Consider the following 18,302-nt stretch of genomic DNA (forward strand, 5'->3'; position numbering starts at 1 on the left):
CTTTTCCATCTCTGGGCTGGTCTCTCCCTGGCAAGCAGCCTACCTGCAAGTGTTTGTTTAGCTTCTCTGTATGCAGAGTTGCTTCTGTCTCTGGGGAGCTGCAAGCCTTCAGCCTCAGGCGTCGCTCTGGGCTCTCACCCTTGGTGTCCTGGAAGGGTGCTGCAGAGTATTGGTGGGGCCTGTTCCTGCTTCTCCAGTAAAAGCTGCTAATAAAGGCATCCACTTAGGAAGCTCTGGCTGTGGGCCTGGCTCTGTGCTAGACATTCACGTGCATCCGTTTATTTGTCCTCACAGTAACCCCATGAAGATGGGTGCTGGTGCCCCACTTTACAGATGGCAGACCCAAGGCCTGGAGGAAGAGACTTCTGTAAAGTCCCACACACAGCAAGTGATGAGTGAGGTTCAGAGAAACCTTTGCAGCTCCTGACTGAACTCTTTCCACTTCCCCCAGCAGCTTGTTAAGCCTGTTAGTGGTGGAAATGGGCAGGGAGCCACGTCCCCTCCAGATCCCAACCAGCCAGTCCCTGACACTTGTTTGTCTCTCTCTTTACAGGAGCAATTTCTTGGGGGACAGCGACTCCTATGGATGTCGTGAAAAGTCGACTCCAAGCTGATGGGGTTTATTTAAACAAATACAAAGGTGTCCTGGATTGTATCTCCCAGAGTTACCAGAAGGAAGGTCTTAAAGTAAGCCCCACAGTAGTCATACGGGGTCAGTGTCAGTCCCTGGAAGGTGGGCCAGACGTTTGGGGGGTATGTGAGGTTACAGAGAGGGGAATCAGGAAACTAAAGTGCTCACAGTTACCATATCAAGCACGACTTGAGATTCTTGTCTCATTTAGTCCTTGCCGCAGGCTGGTGGAGGAGACAGAGGTTCAGAGAGGACTAGTAACCTACCTGAGGTCACACAGCTGGTGCATGGCAGAGCCAGGGCCTAGACCCACATCTGTGTGTCACCAAAGCTTCTCTTTCATAGGGATAGGCTGAGAGCTGCTTCCTCACTCACTGCTCAGTGCCTCACTCTCCTGCAAGCTGGGGGCCCCAGAGCTACCTGAGTCATCACATCTCCCAGTGTCTGGTCACTTGGTCTGTCTTCTCTCTCATCCCACTTGAGTCCTTACACCATCACCTCTGGTCTCAACTATGAGGCAGCCTCCAACATGGCCTTGTCTCCCTTCTCTTTCCTCTTCCCTGCACCCAAAGGGCTCATTTAAACCCATGCCTCTTCCAGTCAGCAGACTCGAGTTTAAAGGCAGCCTGGCAGCCTGAGCTGGGGGGAACATCCAGGCAAGTTGCTTCACTGCTCAGCCTCTGTTTTTCCAAGGATAATCATCCCTACCGTGAACAAGGGGGATATTTGTCAGTGAAATACAAAAAGTGCCTAGCTTCGTGCGTAACACAGTATATTTAAAAAGAGCTACTTGTCATTGGCTTTAGTATTAGTTTAATTAGTGCAAATGTCACTACTGAGCATTGGGTCTTTGCTTATATGTGTCGCATCCCCAAATATATGCATACGTATATATGTATATATGTATGTGGATGGATAGATAATTTTTTTTTTTTTTCTTCAATGGAGTACTGGAACTTCTCTGGAAACCTGGACTTCCACAAAGCCTCTTTTGTCTGCACATACATCTACATGTACATGTATATGTATGCATACACAGACACACACACACACACACATATATATACACACATATACTTATATATATATGTATATGTATATTTGGCTTCAGTGGAGTGCTAGAACTTCTCTGGAAACCTGGACTTCCACAAAGGCAGTAGTCAGTAGTAGTCAGTAGGTGACTAACCAAGGCAGTGTTCTCCAGGTGCTCCCAGACAGCAACTGAGGGGGCTGGAGCCAGGTCATACATAGGCTGCTGCAGGTTCCACCGGCAGTACTGAGGTCTGTCTGCCTAGTACCTGATACACAGAGGGACAGGACTCTGGGGTACTTGACATGTGATCCTGGATCCCATGACTCCCTCAGAGGCACCTGTCTTTGTGGATGGATGTCCAGTTTTTGTTGTTGAGGTGGGGTCAACACAGGGACATCTTGTACTGCCATGATACTGACATTACTCTATGTATTTACTTTTATTGAGGTCTTTATATCTTCATACAGCTTCAAGTTACTCTCTAGTGCCATTTCATTTCACTCTCCAGGACACCTTTGAACATTTCTTGCAGGGTAGGTCTTGTGATCATGAACTCCTTCAGCTTTTGTTTATCTGAGAATGTCGTAATTTCTCCCTCAGTCTTGAAGGATAGTTTTGCTGGATATAGGATTCTTGATTGACTGTTTTTTCTTCTTTTAACACTGGATATGTTGACCTACTGCCTTCTTGTCTTTCAAGTTTCTAATTAATAATCTGCTGGTAAACTTATTGAGGATTCTTTGTATGTAATGAGTTCCTTCTATCTTCCTGTTTTTAAAAGTTTGATTATAATGTGTCTTGGCTTGGATCTCCTTAAGTTTATTTTGCTTGGAGTTGGTTAAGCTTCTTTGATGTTTATATTCATGTCTTTCATCAAATTTAAGAAGTTTTTAGGAAGTAATTTAGGAAGTTTTTGGCCTTTATTAAGCAAGTTTTTAGCCTTTATTACTCCAAATATTCTCTGCCCCTGTCTCCTTTTGCTTTCTGGGATGTCCACAATGCATGTATTGGTTTGTTTGATAGTTTCCCACAGATCCCTTAGGCTGTTTTCACTGTTCTTCAATCTTGTTTCTATTTCTCAAACTCAATAATTTCCGTTGTCATATTTTTAAGTTTGCTAATTCTTTTTTCTGCCTGCTCAAATATACCTTTGAATCCTTATTGTGAATTTTTCATTCCAGTTATTGTATTTTCAGCTGCAGAATTTTTGTGGGTTTTTTCTGGGTTTTCTGTTTCATATTGATGTTTTTGTTTTTGTTCATATATTATTTTCTTGGTTCTCTCCACATTTTCGTGTAGTCTTCAAGCATCTTTAAGACCCTTGCTCTAAAGTCTTTGTCATGTAAATCTGCTGTCAGGTCTTTTTCAGGGACAATGTCTCTTGACTTATTTTTTCTTCTTCTTTAAATGGACCATACTTTCCTGTTTCCTTTGAGGCCTTGTTATTTTTTATTGGAAACCTGACATTTGAATCTAATAATGGGTTAACTCTGGAAATCAGATTTGGTGTCTTTTGTTATTTTTGTTGATTGTTACATTTTTGTAATTGTTTTAGGCGGTCTCTATGCCAAAGATCAGCCTGAAATGTAAACTCGAGGTCTTTTCACGTCTTTTCTGAGCCTTTCTTTGGGTATGCACGGTTACTTTCTAATTTTCCCCATACATGCAGTTCCTTTTTAATGTCATAGTCTTTAATGTCTATCTCCCAAAGAGGAAAAAGAGAAAAACCAAGGGGGAAAGGGTCATCAGCCAGAGGAGGAAGGGTTTGCATCAGTGAAACAATAATGACTACCTCCCTGTTTACACCTCTGTGATCAGAAGCAGCAGTCAGTGATCAAAACATAGATCTCTAATATTTGGAGAACAGGGTCCTTATTGCCCACTCTGGCTTCCAAAAGCTATGTGTGCAGGTTGCTCCTCCAGCATAAATCCAGCTGCCTGCCACAGGTCTGGGGGGTGAGGGAGGGGTAGCTGCTACCTTGCTAAGAGCTAAAATTGACTGCACTTAACCATATTTACTGTGCAAAGCTTCTCCTGGAAGTTGTAAGGATTCGCCAAACTGTAGAATTTCAAAAAAGTTACATCAGACAGATTCCATCAGTGCAAATTTTATCTAGGTAAGGAAACAGTTGGCTGGCATTTCCTATTCTGCCACCTTCCTAGAATCCTCACTTCACTTGTCTTTTGTATTATTTTAGTAGAAGCACAGTTTGTGATTCAGTCAACTACAGAGGGACACATAAGAGACATTCGCATAGGATGCTTCTTTATTTGAGATACTTTGTCTGCTATTATTAATGTTTCAAAAAATTCAAGTTAATGTATCAAAATATTTATGTTATAATTCTATAAAGTCTATAGAGGCTAAATATATTGCTGATATTATTTCCTCCAAAAATTACTGTGCTCTGTTAAAAACAAAGTCTGGGAAGGCAACTGAGGTCAGATTATAGATTTCTTAATCTCAGTAGCATTTGGTTCAGTTTATATTCAGAGACAGGTTTTAAACAGAGGCAGCCATATTTAGCTTGATTAACCACTCATTGACTGAAATTAATTTTTTTAATTTTTATTAGTTCATTTAAAAAATGAATAATATATGAACATAGGAAGCTTCAAAAGGTAAAAGATGATATACTGTCTAAATGTCCCTCCTTGGTCTTCAGTCTTCTCTCAAAGATAATCACTGTTATGAGTTTCTTACAATATATCCCAAAAATAGTCACAGCCAGTGTGAGAATATATGTGGATAGGTATATTTATATATGTTTGTATTATGTGTTTGCATATAAACAGAAATCGTAACATGAAGAAAACATCCCACACAGTCCTGGACAGTTGGGTTGTCTCACAACCAGATTTCTGGCAGCAAGAGGAATGACTTTTCCTGGGGCCTAAGGGGTGTCCCCAGTGACAGATGGCTGTAGCACTGGCTCTATGGGCCACCCACTCCCAAATAGTTTTTACTGCCACTCACTGAGGCATGGTAAGCCAGCCTGTTCCCATTTTACCATGGAAGAAGAACTCAGTGAAAATAAAGAATTAGAATGGAGTAAAATAATGATGACGGTACCCATATCTGGTAGTTCTTTGTAACTCACTTAATGACTACCAGTAAAGCATTCCCTTTTTGATAAAGGGAATTAGAAGTCTAGGACTTAGGGGGCATTCCCAAATCAAAAAAGAAAGCTCTGGAAGTAGACTTTTGGGTCTACTCTGCCTGCTGTGATGATCGTCATGGGCCACATGGGCCGTTGCTCACACTTGGAGAGCTACCATCTGAAATAAGGAGGCCAGAGGAGCGACTTGGCATCTTTGAGCTGCACAGAGAGGGCTGTTGTTGAGGGGGTTTGTGATAGTGGATTGAGAGAGGTGGAGGAGGAATATTTAGGCAGTCTCTATGCCTCCCTAAGGAGAGGTGGAGAGGAATATTTGTAGGAAGAGAAGTTTCCTGAGGCACCAGAGTTGATTGCCCTTTGGTTCTGCCATCTGGGGACTGGAACCCTCCCTCCACTCTAGGAATCCCTCACTACCACTACCACCACCAGCCCTCTTTCAGCTTGGAACTGTTTCCTTTTCACAACAAGGAATTTGTTCATTCTTTCGTGTGTCCATCCATCCATTCATCCATCCACTGATTCATTTATTGAGACTTATAACAGACCCTCTGGGCCAAGAAAAGCATTTGACGCTGGGAGTTCGAAGGTGTAGATGCTGAGGGTTCCAAGGTGTGGATGCTGAGCGTTCTTAGGTATAGATTCTGGGGGTTCCAAGGTGTAGATTGGGGCTCCAAGGTGTGGATGCTGAGGGTTCCCAGGTATAGATGCTGGGGGTTCTGAAGTGTAGATGCTGGAGTATAGATGATAAGTTCTGAAGCAAACCACACCGTAGCCCTGCTCTCACTGCCCTGACTGGGATTATTAATGGGGGTACAGACAAATTACGGGTGGTTAGGGACAGTGTGAGAAGTGTTGTGACAACAGAGATGCTGAGTGCACAGAAGACAACGGGCCACAGTCCAGCTTGGGGTGCCCATGGGAAGACTGCTAGAGGTATAGCCAGGTTTGGGGAACATTCCAGCAGAGGGAGCAGAAGATACCCAGTGGTGGGAAAGAGCTGGCTCCTTAGAGGAATGACAGGCTGTTAACCTACCCAGAATGTCAGGTATAAGAGGCAGCCCAGATAAAGTGCAGGGCCAGAGCAAAGGGGTCTTGTCAGGCCAGGAAAGGGTGTAGACTTGACACTGGGCAGTGTGGAACTATTGAGGCTTCATGAGGACTCAGTCTGGTGGTTTTGTATTCAGAAAGCTTGGGATAAAAGCCACCAGGTGTGTGCTTTGCCATCTTCGGGCCTTACAGCAGAGCAAAGCATGGCTGCTGGAGGGAGGTCATGTCCATATGTCTGAAGAGTCCCATGGTTCCTTCAGGGCCCAGCACTGTGGGAGAGGAGATCCACATTCCAAGCTGGGCCCTGCCTGGCTCAGCCTCACAGAACAGAGTCAAGCCCAGGCCCACAGGGGAGTGTCTGTTGCACCCAGCACGGAATTTTCCTCTCGGAGCTCCAGCCAGTTCCTTGCTGTTATTCAGTCACTGTGGGTGAGCTTGGGGAATTCCAGAAAGGTTAGACGTCAAAGAGCAGCCCTGATGTTAAAGGGTCCTCCTTGCCTTATGCCTGCATCACTCCAGGGTTTGGCTCAGCCACTTGCTTACCTGTGGGGGTCCTTGTCCATCACCTCCCTTCTCTGTGAGGGTCAAAGCTTCCCCCAAGTTCACAGAAGCCATTCTCTCCCCTTCACAACCAAGCTACATCTTGCAGGCTGCCATGGAAGGCCAAGGTGCAGGTGCCTCTCCTGCAGAAAGACATCCTGACATCCTGACCAATGACAGAGGCCTGTACCTACCCTGAAACCACAGTGCCTGACAGCTGAGAAAACTGGGGAAATATAACAGGGCTGGATTTCTCCTTCCATAAAATTACAGTATCAGTTCTATTTATTACACTTGGTAAATATACAGGGGTCAGATAACAGGTTTATATCATAGGCTTGACAGTTCTTGGGTCCTTTACATTTGAGTAGGGCTTCCTTGGGGCGCCTGGGTGGCGCAGTCGGTTAAGCGTCCGACTTCAGCCAGGTCACGATCTCGCGGTCCGGGAGTTCGAGCCCCGCGTCGGGCTCTGGGCTGACGGCTCAGAGCCTGGAGCCTGTTTCCGATTCTGTGTCTCCCTCTCTCTCTGCCCCTCCCCCGTTCATGCTCTGTCTCTCTCTGTCCCAAAAATAAATAAAAACGTTAAAAAAAAATTTTGAGTAGGGCTTCCTTTAGATGTGTTGTCTAGGGAAGACATTTAAGGACCACTCCTCCCCACCGCACCCCTCACCAAATCCCTTAGCTGTTCTCATCACATTCTAGATTATATTGTAATTATTCCCAAATGGGGCCTATCTCCCCGCCCCCAGGAGGTTTTAAACTAGGCAAGGGCTGGAACTACATCACACTGATCAGATCTACTCAATGGGAAGATTCAGGGAGGAAGTGAAGTATCTTATCATATGCCCTAGGGATGGAATACAAATACCCTGTTCTTGTATAAAAGGCTGAGTTAAGCAACTCATCAGTACAGGCCAGGCCAGGACTCCTCCGCACTTGTACTAATGATCTAAGGTTGAGTGCTACCCTGTGTAAAGATGGCTACTGATGATGATGATGATGATGATGATGATGATGATGGAGATAGTCAACAGGTCCATGGCAGGTACTGTACAAGCGCTTTAAGAGCTTCTTCTCGTTTATTCCCTCAACAGCCATATCAAGTCAATAGTATTACCCCCATTTTATATCTGGGAAGTTGAGTTCTAGAGACTTTGCTACTTGCCCAAGCAAGAGCTATTAAATGGCAAAGCTGTGTCTCAACTTCATGCCTAGTGTCTGAAAAGTATGGCCTGAGTTCTTCCCCACTCTGCCTCTTGGGGGACATCCTGTCAAAATGGTTGGTCCTGACTGGGTGCTCTGTCTACCATTGCACAGTGAGTGGAGTGCAGAGCTTGGATTTCCAGGTTCCAGAGAATTGTGTGTGTGTGTGTGTGTGTGTGTGTGTGTGTACGCACGTGTGCGTGCATGTGTGGGGGTACATACATGAGAAATAGCAGCAATTAAACAAGTGTATGTGGGTGTTCATGGTCAGCAGCTTGACCACAGTATTTAGTTGTATGTGTACCAGGCCTGGGAGGAGAAACCCCATCAGAGGTGACATGGGTTAAGACAGGAGCATGACTAGGGGGCATCCGGGGTGGTTTTGGCTTGTAAGGGCCCTTTGGGCTCTGTGGAGTCCAGCCTGGGACAAGTGGGCAGCATCCCCAGCCTCTCTGCACCTGCAGAGGGTCCAGGTCAGTCCCCTGTGATAACGTTACCTTCTGCCAAAGGTGTTTTTCAGAGGCATCACCGTGAACGCTGTGCGCGGCTTCCCCATGAGCGCCGCCATGTTCCTCGGGTATGAGTTCTCGCTGCAGGCAATCCGCGGGGACCACGCCGTGACTAGCCCCTGAGCGCCAGGTCAGTGTGCTTCCTTCCCAGCCCGTTGTACCTCCTGGGAGCTTGACCCTGTCTTCTTTGCCATGAACACGTTGTGACTTTCTGAAACATCCCTGCCATTTGTTTCCTCTCTGATCCGTGTGAGTTCTGGGGCTACGGTGGCCAACCTTCTTGTCATCAAAAAGCCCTTCTGAAATGCTCGCCTGTGACTGGTGGTGAGCTGGGTGCTCGCGAACTGAGATGGGCACAGAATTTCCCTGTTTATAGTAACTCGCCCATCTGTTTTCCCATCCAGCAGCTTCAACAACCCTTGAAGGGAAGTGTGTTTCACTTTATTATACAAATTCAGTGGCCCAGGCCCAGAAGTGAGGCCTTAAGTTAGAGTGTCCACCCCCTGCCACAGGGCACCATCTCTCCATCTTCCTACTGGACTCAGATCGTGAGTCTGAGAGCCAGCGACGGGCTCCCACAGCCCTGGAGGACAGCCTCTGTCCTTGTTTCCTGCCTCCCCCCTCTTTCTTTCTCCCCCTCTCATTGCAGAAAGATCACTACAGCCCAAGGGATCTAAAAAAAGAAACCTGACCAAGTGACTCCCTCAGTCACATGCCCTCTGTGGCTCCCCATTGCCCTTTAGGTAAAGCGTTAGTCCTTAACCCGTCATCACCAGCACCCTAAAATAATTTTCTCACTCTTGCCTCTGGATCTTTGCACATGCTGTCCCTGCCTGACCCCCTTTTGTCACACCCTTCCTCTTGTCCTTGGCTTTACCAACTCCTCTCTGTCATCTGGGCTTTGGTCAAGAAATCTCTTCCTCCAGGAAGCCTGCCCCGATGCCTCCACTAAGATGAGTTGTGCCTGCTGTAGGCGCTCCCCAACAGCCCCTTCTCAGCCCCTACCACATCCCCTTGCATCATACCTGCTGATGACTCTCCTCACTCCTCAGCCAGCGTGCAGTCCTGGGAGAGCTGCCGCCGTGTCTCTGCCTCTGTGTCACTGGTGCCTCACGCAGAGCCCGACACCCAGATGGCCCCTCAGAAACATCACTGAGAAGACGGGCAATCAAGTGCCAGCGTCCCCTCAGCTCCTCCCCTTCTTTTCCTCCCTGTTTCTCCTTCTCTGGCTCCACACTGGTGTCCTGCAGAGCTGAGAAGACAAGGTGGAACGAGTCACTGAATTTTCTAGTCAACAAGAAACCATTTTGCTTCAGCCTTGGCGACTACGAATTCTCTCAAGAAGGATGGCTTTTGTCAGAAAGGTCTCACAGTCCTCTCTGCTGCCTTCCCTGGGCCAGCAGAGGCCTGCTAGCATTCGTGGACGGGCCCAGACCCTAGACCCAGGGGAAGGGTGTGATGGATCAGGCCGATGAGACTGAGCCCAGGACAAGGCTTAGAATGCCGGCTTCATCAGATGATTTAGCTTTTCACTAAAGCACCCACATTCACAGCTCTTCCGGCTTTTGGCTCTCTCTTACAAAAGGAAAAGAGTAGTAACACATTTTGCATAATTAAACGTCTTGAGTGGGTTTTGTCCAGGGCGAGGAAGAAGAACGGCCTGGTTCGTAAAGCTTTGCTCAGATATCAGCTGTTCTCCACCTTGAACAGGTGAAAATAGCTTTCAAAAAAAAAAAAATCCTATCATAAAATCCGTGCCTCTTTATTGCAGAAAAAATAGAAAATACAAACAGAACACAAGAAAATAACCTATTTTCTGCAATATTTTGTAACTCATCCTTCCCATTTAATAGTTCAAGACCATTTTTTTCCATGTCATTAAATATTCAGCAGCAAGGTGGTTTTTGTGCCAAGACCTGGCAGATCCCAGAGTGGCTGGACGCTTGCCTGAGCTGTCACACCCGGCAACTTGTGACCGCCCTGGTGGTTGGCTACTTCTGGAGGAAGGAAGAAGTTTCTAGCAAGCCAAATTCTGATCATCCTGGATTTAGCCTTTCAGAGCAGCGACCACCCCAGTTGGAGGCCACCCTTTCCGGAAGTACTCTCACGGTACAAGAGGCACAGATGTGTGTCAGCCTTGCCTCTGCTGGAGTGAGACAGGAGGCTGTGGCCCCCCGGGTGGAAGAAGGGGTTTCCCAATGACTTTTCTGGAGCCTCATCTTGAACAAGCCTTCAGTTTGTTTCAACTTCCTGCTCTAACCTAACAGCCCCAAGGTCCTTTATCGAGCCCTGGATTTGAATTTGCTGAGTAGCTCTGAGATCATGGGCAGGTCCTCTAGGCAGCAGCAGTAGCATCTACTCTTTGAAGACTTGGAAACCAGTGCCTCCCTTGTGATCTAGACGGGGGGCAGAGAGAGGTGGTGTATGTTAGAGAACCGCAGAGCCCTACGGTCCCTAATCGGTGGCAGGAGGGTGCCCATCTTGAGTCCCTGGGTGCAGGTGGTAGGATGGCATGGAATGGTTTCCATTGTCTACACTCCACCGGAGCAGCATCCAAACCACAGTACCTACGGCCTCCTTCTAACAAGCAGGGGCAGGGGCAGAGCTCTCCCTCAGCCCCCACCAACTCCCCTGGAGGAGGAACACTTCACTTTCATTTATCCTCTCCCCCAATTCACACACACGAGTGAACCAAGGACAATGGCAAATCCAGTAAGTGGGGCGTGAGGTCATTGTTTGGGATGCGGCTAGTTTGACCTGTTCTCAGGGAGTACCAGACTCAGACAACATGAGAAAGATGACCCCGGGTGGTAGAAGTGGGGTCCCAACCCTGCTCAGAAAGTCAGCTCTTAGGTTTGTTGGAAGCCCATGAGTCCACCTGGGCCATCCCCACCGTCCCACCAGGATCTCCTATCCCAGAAGCTTCCTGGAATAATGCTGGTCTGCCTCCTGACTTGACATTCTTGCTCTACACCTCATGGATCTACTTTTAAATCCTGGAAAGTCCATTTCCCAGGAAATAAGATACATTCTTCCTATAATACCTTTTTTTGAGCATTTATAGATGACCTCAGACAACCTCCTAGCCCCTCACATCTGCCCTCATGGTGATGCCCTGCCAACTCTTGCTTCATATACACAGTTTTCCCAATGGATTGTTGACCCTTAGATCCTGCTTGATAACTTGGGTTTGATGAAAGCCTTATTTTTCATCCTGTTCCCCTAGGGCCAGCGTCACCTGGCCAGAGCTGGTGTCATCTGACCAGAGCCTCTTTTTGCTACAAGTTGGTGCTGGAGGCATGGCATCTCTAGACTCCTCAGTAGTGAACTTAAGAGAAAGAAGGCCTCTCTTCCACCCGTGCTGTGGGTCAGGTGGGCCCTCAGCCATCGGCGCCGACCTCAGAATCCCTTCTTTCCTGAGGACTCTGCTCCTTACCTCCCAGCTGCGGCCACTCACCTGCTGCCTGGGAAGGAACTGTTGGACCGTTGGACCACTGACTGACCACCAGCTCTTTCAGATCTCCACTGGCCCCAATACAAAGCAGGATAAGATCGGCCCTGTCCCCATGCCTGCTGTTACACTCACTGGGAGCTCATGGAGGAGCTCAACTGTCTGCATGTTTCCAAATAAAAACACTGAAGACCTCTTCAGGTCATTACCGAATCAGATGCTTCTGCCTGGCTTCCGCAGGATACTGGCCACTCTCGTTCTTCCCTCTGTTTAGATCTCTATAGATGGTGCTGGCCCAAAGAACCCACTCCGCACAGGTGAGAGGAGAAACCAAGGATGGCCGTCATGCTTCTTTATGCCCTGCTGCCTCCGGTGGGCAAGGAGGGCACCTGACTCCGGTGGCACGTGCTGACAGGGCGCCTCAGAGTGGCGTTAGTGAGCGTGCTGGGATGGGCGTTCTCTGGGCCCTATTTCCACACGGAGAACAAAACAAGACAAAGTACTTTGTCCACAGCCTGGTTTCCAGAATGGTTTCGTTATTCTAAATGTTCTCTCTCACTAGAACCATGTAGGAAGTCCATTGTTGTTTTGCTGTCCTGTGGCCTGTGTCCATGACCCCTCTCTCACTTTTGTGCCTACGACAGGCATCCCTAATCAGTCGTAGAGGCTTTTCCTGATGAGCCGAATGCTGCTTCAGAATCCTCAGCTTAGGACCCTGGGCAGCCATCACCAGTCAGTCAGAACTGGCGCACAGATTAATCTATTTGCCATTCTTAGCTTACATCCCAGTGGGGAAAACATCCTTAGATTATTTTTCTTTCCCCTTTGAAAGAGTCTTCCTTGATTTCTCTGTTCCCTCCCACGGCTGTACAAAAAAAACAGTCCCCCAATGGTTCTCTTGGCTGATAAACTGCAGAATCACCACTTGGTGGCAGCAGAGGTCAAGAAAAGCCTCCACAGATGTCAGCTTCTGGTAGCTTGTGACCATGGTCCTCAGTGGTGAGAGCATCTGAACTCCATGACACTTCTCTTCTGGTTTTCTGGATCTCACCATCTCCCTTGTTGTGGTCCTTCTTCTTCTCTGTGGTGGAACGAACCTCAGACTAGGGAGAAATATACTTTAGGTTCCAGGTCCAGTCTGTCATTGGCTACCTTCCTTCGTGATCTTGGCAAACTTTTGGCTGCTCGGGGCCTCAGTTATCTCATCTGTAAAGTGGGAGAATTAACAATAGGTCCCCATTGTTTGCCTTCGAGGGCTTTAGTAAGAATCAAATGCAAACAGGGTTTTGTAAACTGTAAAATAAAACACACACACACACACTCACACTAACAGGAGTTAAAGAAGGCAGAGGAGGGGAATGCTTGTGTGATTTTTCTGGTTTCTGGTTTTGACTTGCCTTCTTGTCTGTGAGTCTGGGTTGTTTGCAACACAGGGTGGCTGCAGTGGTGTTCCTTGGGCCTCGTTTCTACAGCTCAAACTCTAAATGCTACAGATGCCTGGCCTCCAGGCCTTTAGACTTCCCCATGGACATCCAATGCCCATGCATAGATCAGGGTGGATACAGACACTGCTGTGGTTCCTCTGATGCCTGGGATGTCTGATTAGTCACCAATGCAAGCCCTCCAACCTGCTGACTTCCAGTGCCCCTTGATGCCAGGCTCCCATCAAAGGGGTTTCCAGGAAGCATTTGGTCCAGCAGAGGAGTCCAGCCCATGAGTTCCCGGGAGGTAAAAAAAAAACATCCAGAAAATTGCTGCTTCTCTCCTCTGGCTAAGAGTGGGGAGGGGTCAGCACGCTCTGGGGTCAGTCACTCCTGCCAGTCATAGGACCCATCCCCAGCTCCTGTGCCTCCTGCCTCCCATCAGTGCAGACCAGGTCGGTCTCTCCCTCCACATCCATATATTCTGAAGACGTCCCTACAGGTTATGTTTGTGTTGAGTCCGGGACCTGAGTTCACTGCCTGCCTCACCGCTGTTAGCTGAATGATTCCCCCACACCCTTGTGTGTACAACACATAAACGGAGCTTTTAAAATTTTTCTTTAAGTTTAGTTTTTTCCAGGCCTCTGTTCTATCACGAAGTAATTTTGCCATTTTCACGGACAGCTCAGAAGCTCCCAAGTTAAGGGCAGTCAGTTCAGGGTTTTCTCCTTCTCCTCCCTCACCTTCGGATGACTTTAGGTTTGGCAGCTTGGGGTACAGAGAGAGGCTCCTGGCTCTTGGGAGGCCCTCCGTCTTATGCTGGTCTGGTCCAGCGTATCTTCTTCCTGTCTAGTCCTGAGTGTGGCCTTCCCTCCGTGGTGGCTTCTGTGGAAGCCTCTTTATTCCTCTCTGGTCCTGCCCCCACAGTCCTTGCATGCCACATCTACCAAGCCTCGGGCCTCTCTCTGTCCTGTGGAAAGTCTTGGCTTCTCCATCAGAACTCGGGGGCCTGTGTTAGACCCACCTTTGGGGCTGTCTATGCCACACCGTGTGTAGATGGCAGATGGCATTCTCTTTTCAGCGTGCTCTCTCCCAGGACAAGAAATCCAGAGCCCTCCACTCTCAGGTCCTCACCCCTCCCCGGAGTCCTGCCACCACCATTCCATGGCTCCACTGTGGGCACAGTACTCACCAGTGATCGTCTCCTCTCCAGTGTCTGTCTAATGCTTGTTTGTGATAAAAAATGCTCCACAAATAGAACAGAAAGGAATTTCCTCAACCTGGTGCAGGGTATCTATGAAAAGTCCACAGCCGGGGCGCCTGGGTGGCGCAGTCGGTTAAGCGTCCGACTTCAGCCAGGTCACGATCTCGCGGTCCGTGAGTTCGAGCCCCGCGTCGGGCTCTGGGCTGATGGCTCGGAGCCTGGAGCCTGTTTCCGATTCTGTGTGTGTCTCTCTCTCTCTGCCCCTCGCCCGTTCATGCTCTGTCTCTCTCTGTCCCAAAAATAAATAAACGTTGAAAAAAAAAATTAAAAAAAAACAAAGGAAATGCAGAGGACTGAGAATAGCTGAAATGAACTTGACAATAAGATTGGAAGACCAACACTCCCCTAAGACCACAGTAATCAAGAGAGTGTAGTTCTGGCATTATGATAGTGTGTGCATCAATGGGATACAAGTGAGAGTCCGCAAAGAAACCCTTAGATTTATGATCAATTGATTTTTCCCAAGGATGCAAAGACAATTCAATGGAGAAAAGAATAGTCTTTTCAGTGAGTGGTATTGGGACAACTGTACATCCACATACAAAAAAAAAAATTTTAATTGGACCCTTACTGCACACAATATATGAAAATTAACTCAAGATGGGTCACAGACCTAGATATGAGAGTTAAAGCTATAAAACTCATGGAAGGAAATATAGTAATAAATCTTTACCACCTTGCATTTAGCAACGGTTTCTTAGAATACCAAAAGCGTAAGTGACAAAATCAAATATAGACAAAGTGGGCTACAATTAAAAACGTTTGTTGCTACAAATGATACCATCACTAAAATAAAACAACCACCCGCAAAATGGGAGAAAATATTTGCAGATCTTAATTCAGATAAGGGACTTACTTCCAAAACATAAACAACTCTTAAATTTAACAATAAAAAACAAGTAACCCAATATAAACATGGGCCAAGTATTTAAATAGACATTTCTCCAAAGAAGATATACAAGTGGCCAGGGAGCATATGAAAAGATGTGTCTGTAGTTATTAGGGAAATGTAAATCAAAGCCATAATAAGTATCACCTTATAGATGCAGGGAAGGCTATCGTTGAAAAGATAGAAAATAGCCAGTATTGACAAGAATGTGGAGAAATTGGAACCCTCACACCCCGCTGCTGGAAATGTCAAATGGTGCAGCCACTTTGGAAAACAGTTTGGTAGTTTTACCATATTACCAGTCAGAATTACCATATGACCTAACAGTTCTACTCCTAGGTGCCCACAAGAAATGAAAACATATGGAGTCACCAAAGCCTTTACATGAATACTCATAGCAGCATTATTCATAATGGCCAAAAAGTGGAATCAACCGAAACGTCTGTCAACTAACGAGTGGATCAATAAAATGCAGTGTATCCACACAACAGAATATTATCTAGCAATAAGGAAACGAAGTATTAATATATGCTATGACATGAATGAAAACAGCATACGAAGTGAAAGGAGCCAGTTAGAGAAGAACACATATGATTCCATTTATAGGAAAAATCCAGAAGAGGCAAATTCACAGAGAAGAAAGATTATTAGTTGATTAGGCTGGAAGAAGGGAGAATGGAGAATGGCCGCTAATGAGTGCAGGATTTTTTTGGGGGGTGATGAAAGTGTGCTGGAATTAGACAGCGGTGATGGTCACACAGCCCTGTAACTACACTACAAACTGCTGAAATGTACACTTTAAGTGGGTGAGTGGCCTTATGTTTCTGCCGAGGGCTCCCTTTGCAGAGGAAGAGAGGCCTTGGTCTGGGGTAGGTGAGGAAAGCAGTCTAGGAATGGAATGGAACAGTTGAGCCTTCTTCACAGTATCTTCCTGCTTCAAATTGGTTGGATGTGCAAATAAAGAGACGGATGGATGGGGACTGGTCAAGACCAGTAACCTCTGGGCTTAGTTTGGTCAGCATCAGTGTGCCCTGGACTAGAATATTCTGGAAACAACTCTGCCTGGGCCCGGCCAACCTGGACAAGGCTACTGGCGCTGTGGAGAGCTTCCATGCTCCTGTCAGTTAGATGTAAATATGGCCCTAGAGTTCAGTTACCTGAGTGGGAACCTTGGCTTCACTTCTTTTGAGCAGCATGCCTTGGACGAGTTATACTAACCTCTCTGGTCCTCAGTTTCCCCATCTGTGTGCTAGGAATAATTATATACAATAATTCTATATCTACCTCATGAGGTTCTTTCAAAGATCCGACTAGATATTCCACAAAACATGCTTAGCCGAGTGCTTGGTACATTCAATACATATTCGTTCTTCTTTCTCCAAGGTGCTTTTTAGATAAATCTCAACTCTCCTGACACAGGCAGAAGAGTAATTATTGTGCACTTCATCACAGGCCCTGAGAACTCTGGGTTGAGCTTGTCTGCAGGGGTGTATCCTGTGGGTTATATGACTTTTGCAGAACAGCTGAGGGAAACCACCAAGCTACACTGGTGACTAATCTGGGACACTGGGCTGCCGCTCATCTCTCTGCCCGTATTCTCCGGCAGCCGATTGTTCTGAAACCATCTCCAACCACCAGCGTCTGTCTGTCCTTGCTATGATCCCTGTGTGGGACAAGCACTGGTGACGTGGCAGCTCTCAGTGCTGCAGGCTGTAAACCACAGCGTGTGACTTGTGTCTGAGGCCATTCAGAAAACGCAGGTGGAGGAGACGAGAGAAGGGCCTGTGGCCAAGGCCCATGTGGTGGCCCTCCAGGGAGCTACAGGAGCCTCTGTCCCTCCTGGAGATGCCCAGACTGGCTCCAGATAAGCCCTTGGGAAAGAGTGCCCCCTATACATGGGGCCAGAGCTACGGAAGTATCACAATTCTGAAATCCAAACGGCTCTGAAAGCCCAAGATTTGTTGAGACGCATTTGGCTGCCAAACCTGATGGCTTTGAGTACTCCTGTGTGTTGTTTTGTTTGTTTGTTTGTTCGTTTTGCAGAATATGAATGTATTTAATTGCAGAATCCTGCCCCAGGTCCTGGGTGTTAGGTAACATGGCTCATGAGCTATGGGTTCCCCATCTAGAAGGCCAAACAGTTTAATTTCTGAAAACGATCTGGTCCTCAGGTGTTGGGATAAGGGCATGTGGTCCCATATTATTATGAATCTATTTTACCCTCAGACTGTAGTCAGAGGAAACACACCTGCTATACACAGAATAAGAAAAGGACAGAGAGGAGAGAGCCTTGGGTTTGGGATGAGACAGCTGGGGCAGGGGTCCTGCTCCAGTTCTCACCAGCTGCAGGGCCCTGGGAATGTCTTTAACCGCTCTGAGCCTCGATTTCCTTGCTTATATAGCAGAAATAATAATCCCTACCTCCTGTGGTTATTAGGGGATTAAATGAGATAATGCATGCTTAGCACATACAGGCTTAGTAATTGATTACAGGCTTAATATTAATAGATAATGATATATGTATTACCTGGATGGACTCTTTTCCTCAGTGCCATGTGCACAGGCGTCCACAGACCAGCTAGGGAGCCAGGCCAGACAACTGCACCTGGACGCTGTGCTCAGTGTATGGGAGCGGGATCCCAGTTTTGGGAACCCTGTACAGGAAGGGGGTTGAGGCGCTGAGGACACTTAGTGCCCAGAACTTCTGGTCTTGGAGAGGAAATTATGTGGAGGATATTGGAATACGCTACTAAAAAACAGTAATAACAGTTGGGTGCTTGGGTGGCTCAGTCTGTTAAGAGTCTGACTCTTGGTTTTGGCTGAGGTCATGATCTCACGGTTGGTGAGTTCGAGCCCCACATTGGGCTTTGCACTGTCAGTGAGGACACTGACTCTGTGTCTTCTGTCTCTCCCTCTTTCTCTGCCCCTCCCCCACTGGTTCTCTCTCTCTCTCTCTCTCTCTCTCTCTCTCAATAAACAAACAAACAAACTTAAAAAAAACAATAATAATGGAACATGAAGTCTCATACCCACTCTTACAGGAGATGATCAGAAATCCTCTTTGGCAGAATCTGTGCCCCAGTGCTGCCTACCCCCCCCCCCCCCACCAGTGCTACATGATGCTGCTCACTTATCTGGGGAAGCAGAGGGGTCAACAAGATGTGATGACTATTTGTCTCAGGGTCTATGTCCCCT

At 47.1% G+C, this 18,302-nt stretch overlaps 1 protein-coding gene across 5 annotated transcripts in view; it reads left to right on the plus strand.

Moving 5' to 3' along the window:
- SLC25A48 (solute carrier family 25 member 48) overlaps nt 1-11,746 on the plus strand; it is a 55,725-nt gene extending 43,979 nt beyond the window's left edge. For 4 of the 5 annotated variants that reach the window (XM_040444528.1, XM_040444529.1, XM_040444524.1 and 1 more), the window contains exon 6: nt 554-6,208. In XM_040444528.1, coding sequence (XP_040300462.1) covers nt 554-987 — 434 coding nt within the window. In that variant the 3' untranslated portion in view covers nt 988-6,208. Of the gene's footprint in view, nt 1-553; nt 6,209-8,082; nt 8,213-11,308 lie in introns of those variants that run through there. The other variant, XM_040444526.1, reaches the window with a different exon arrangement.
- The last annotated feature ends 6,556 nt before the right edge of the window (nt 11,747-18,302 follow it).

Source organism: Herpailurus yagouaroundi, unplaced genomic scaffold, assembly GCF_014898765.1.
Source record: "Herpailurus yagouaroundi ecotype Mexico unplaced genomic scaffold, PumYag 192, whole genome shotgun sequence".
Lineage (NCBI taxonomy): Eukaryota > Metazoa > Chordata > Mammalia > Carnivora > Felidae > Herpailurus > Herpailurus yagouaroundi.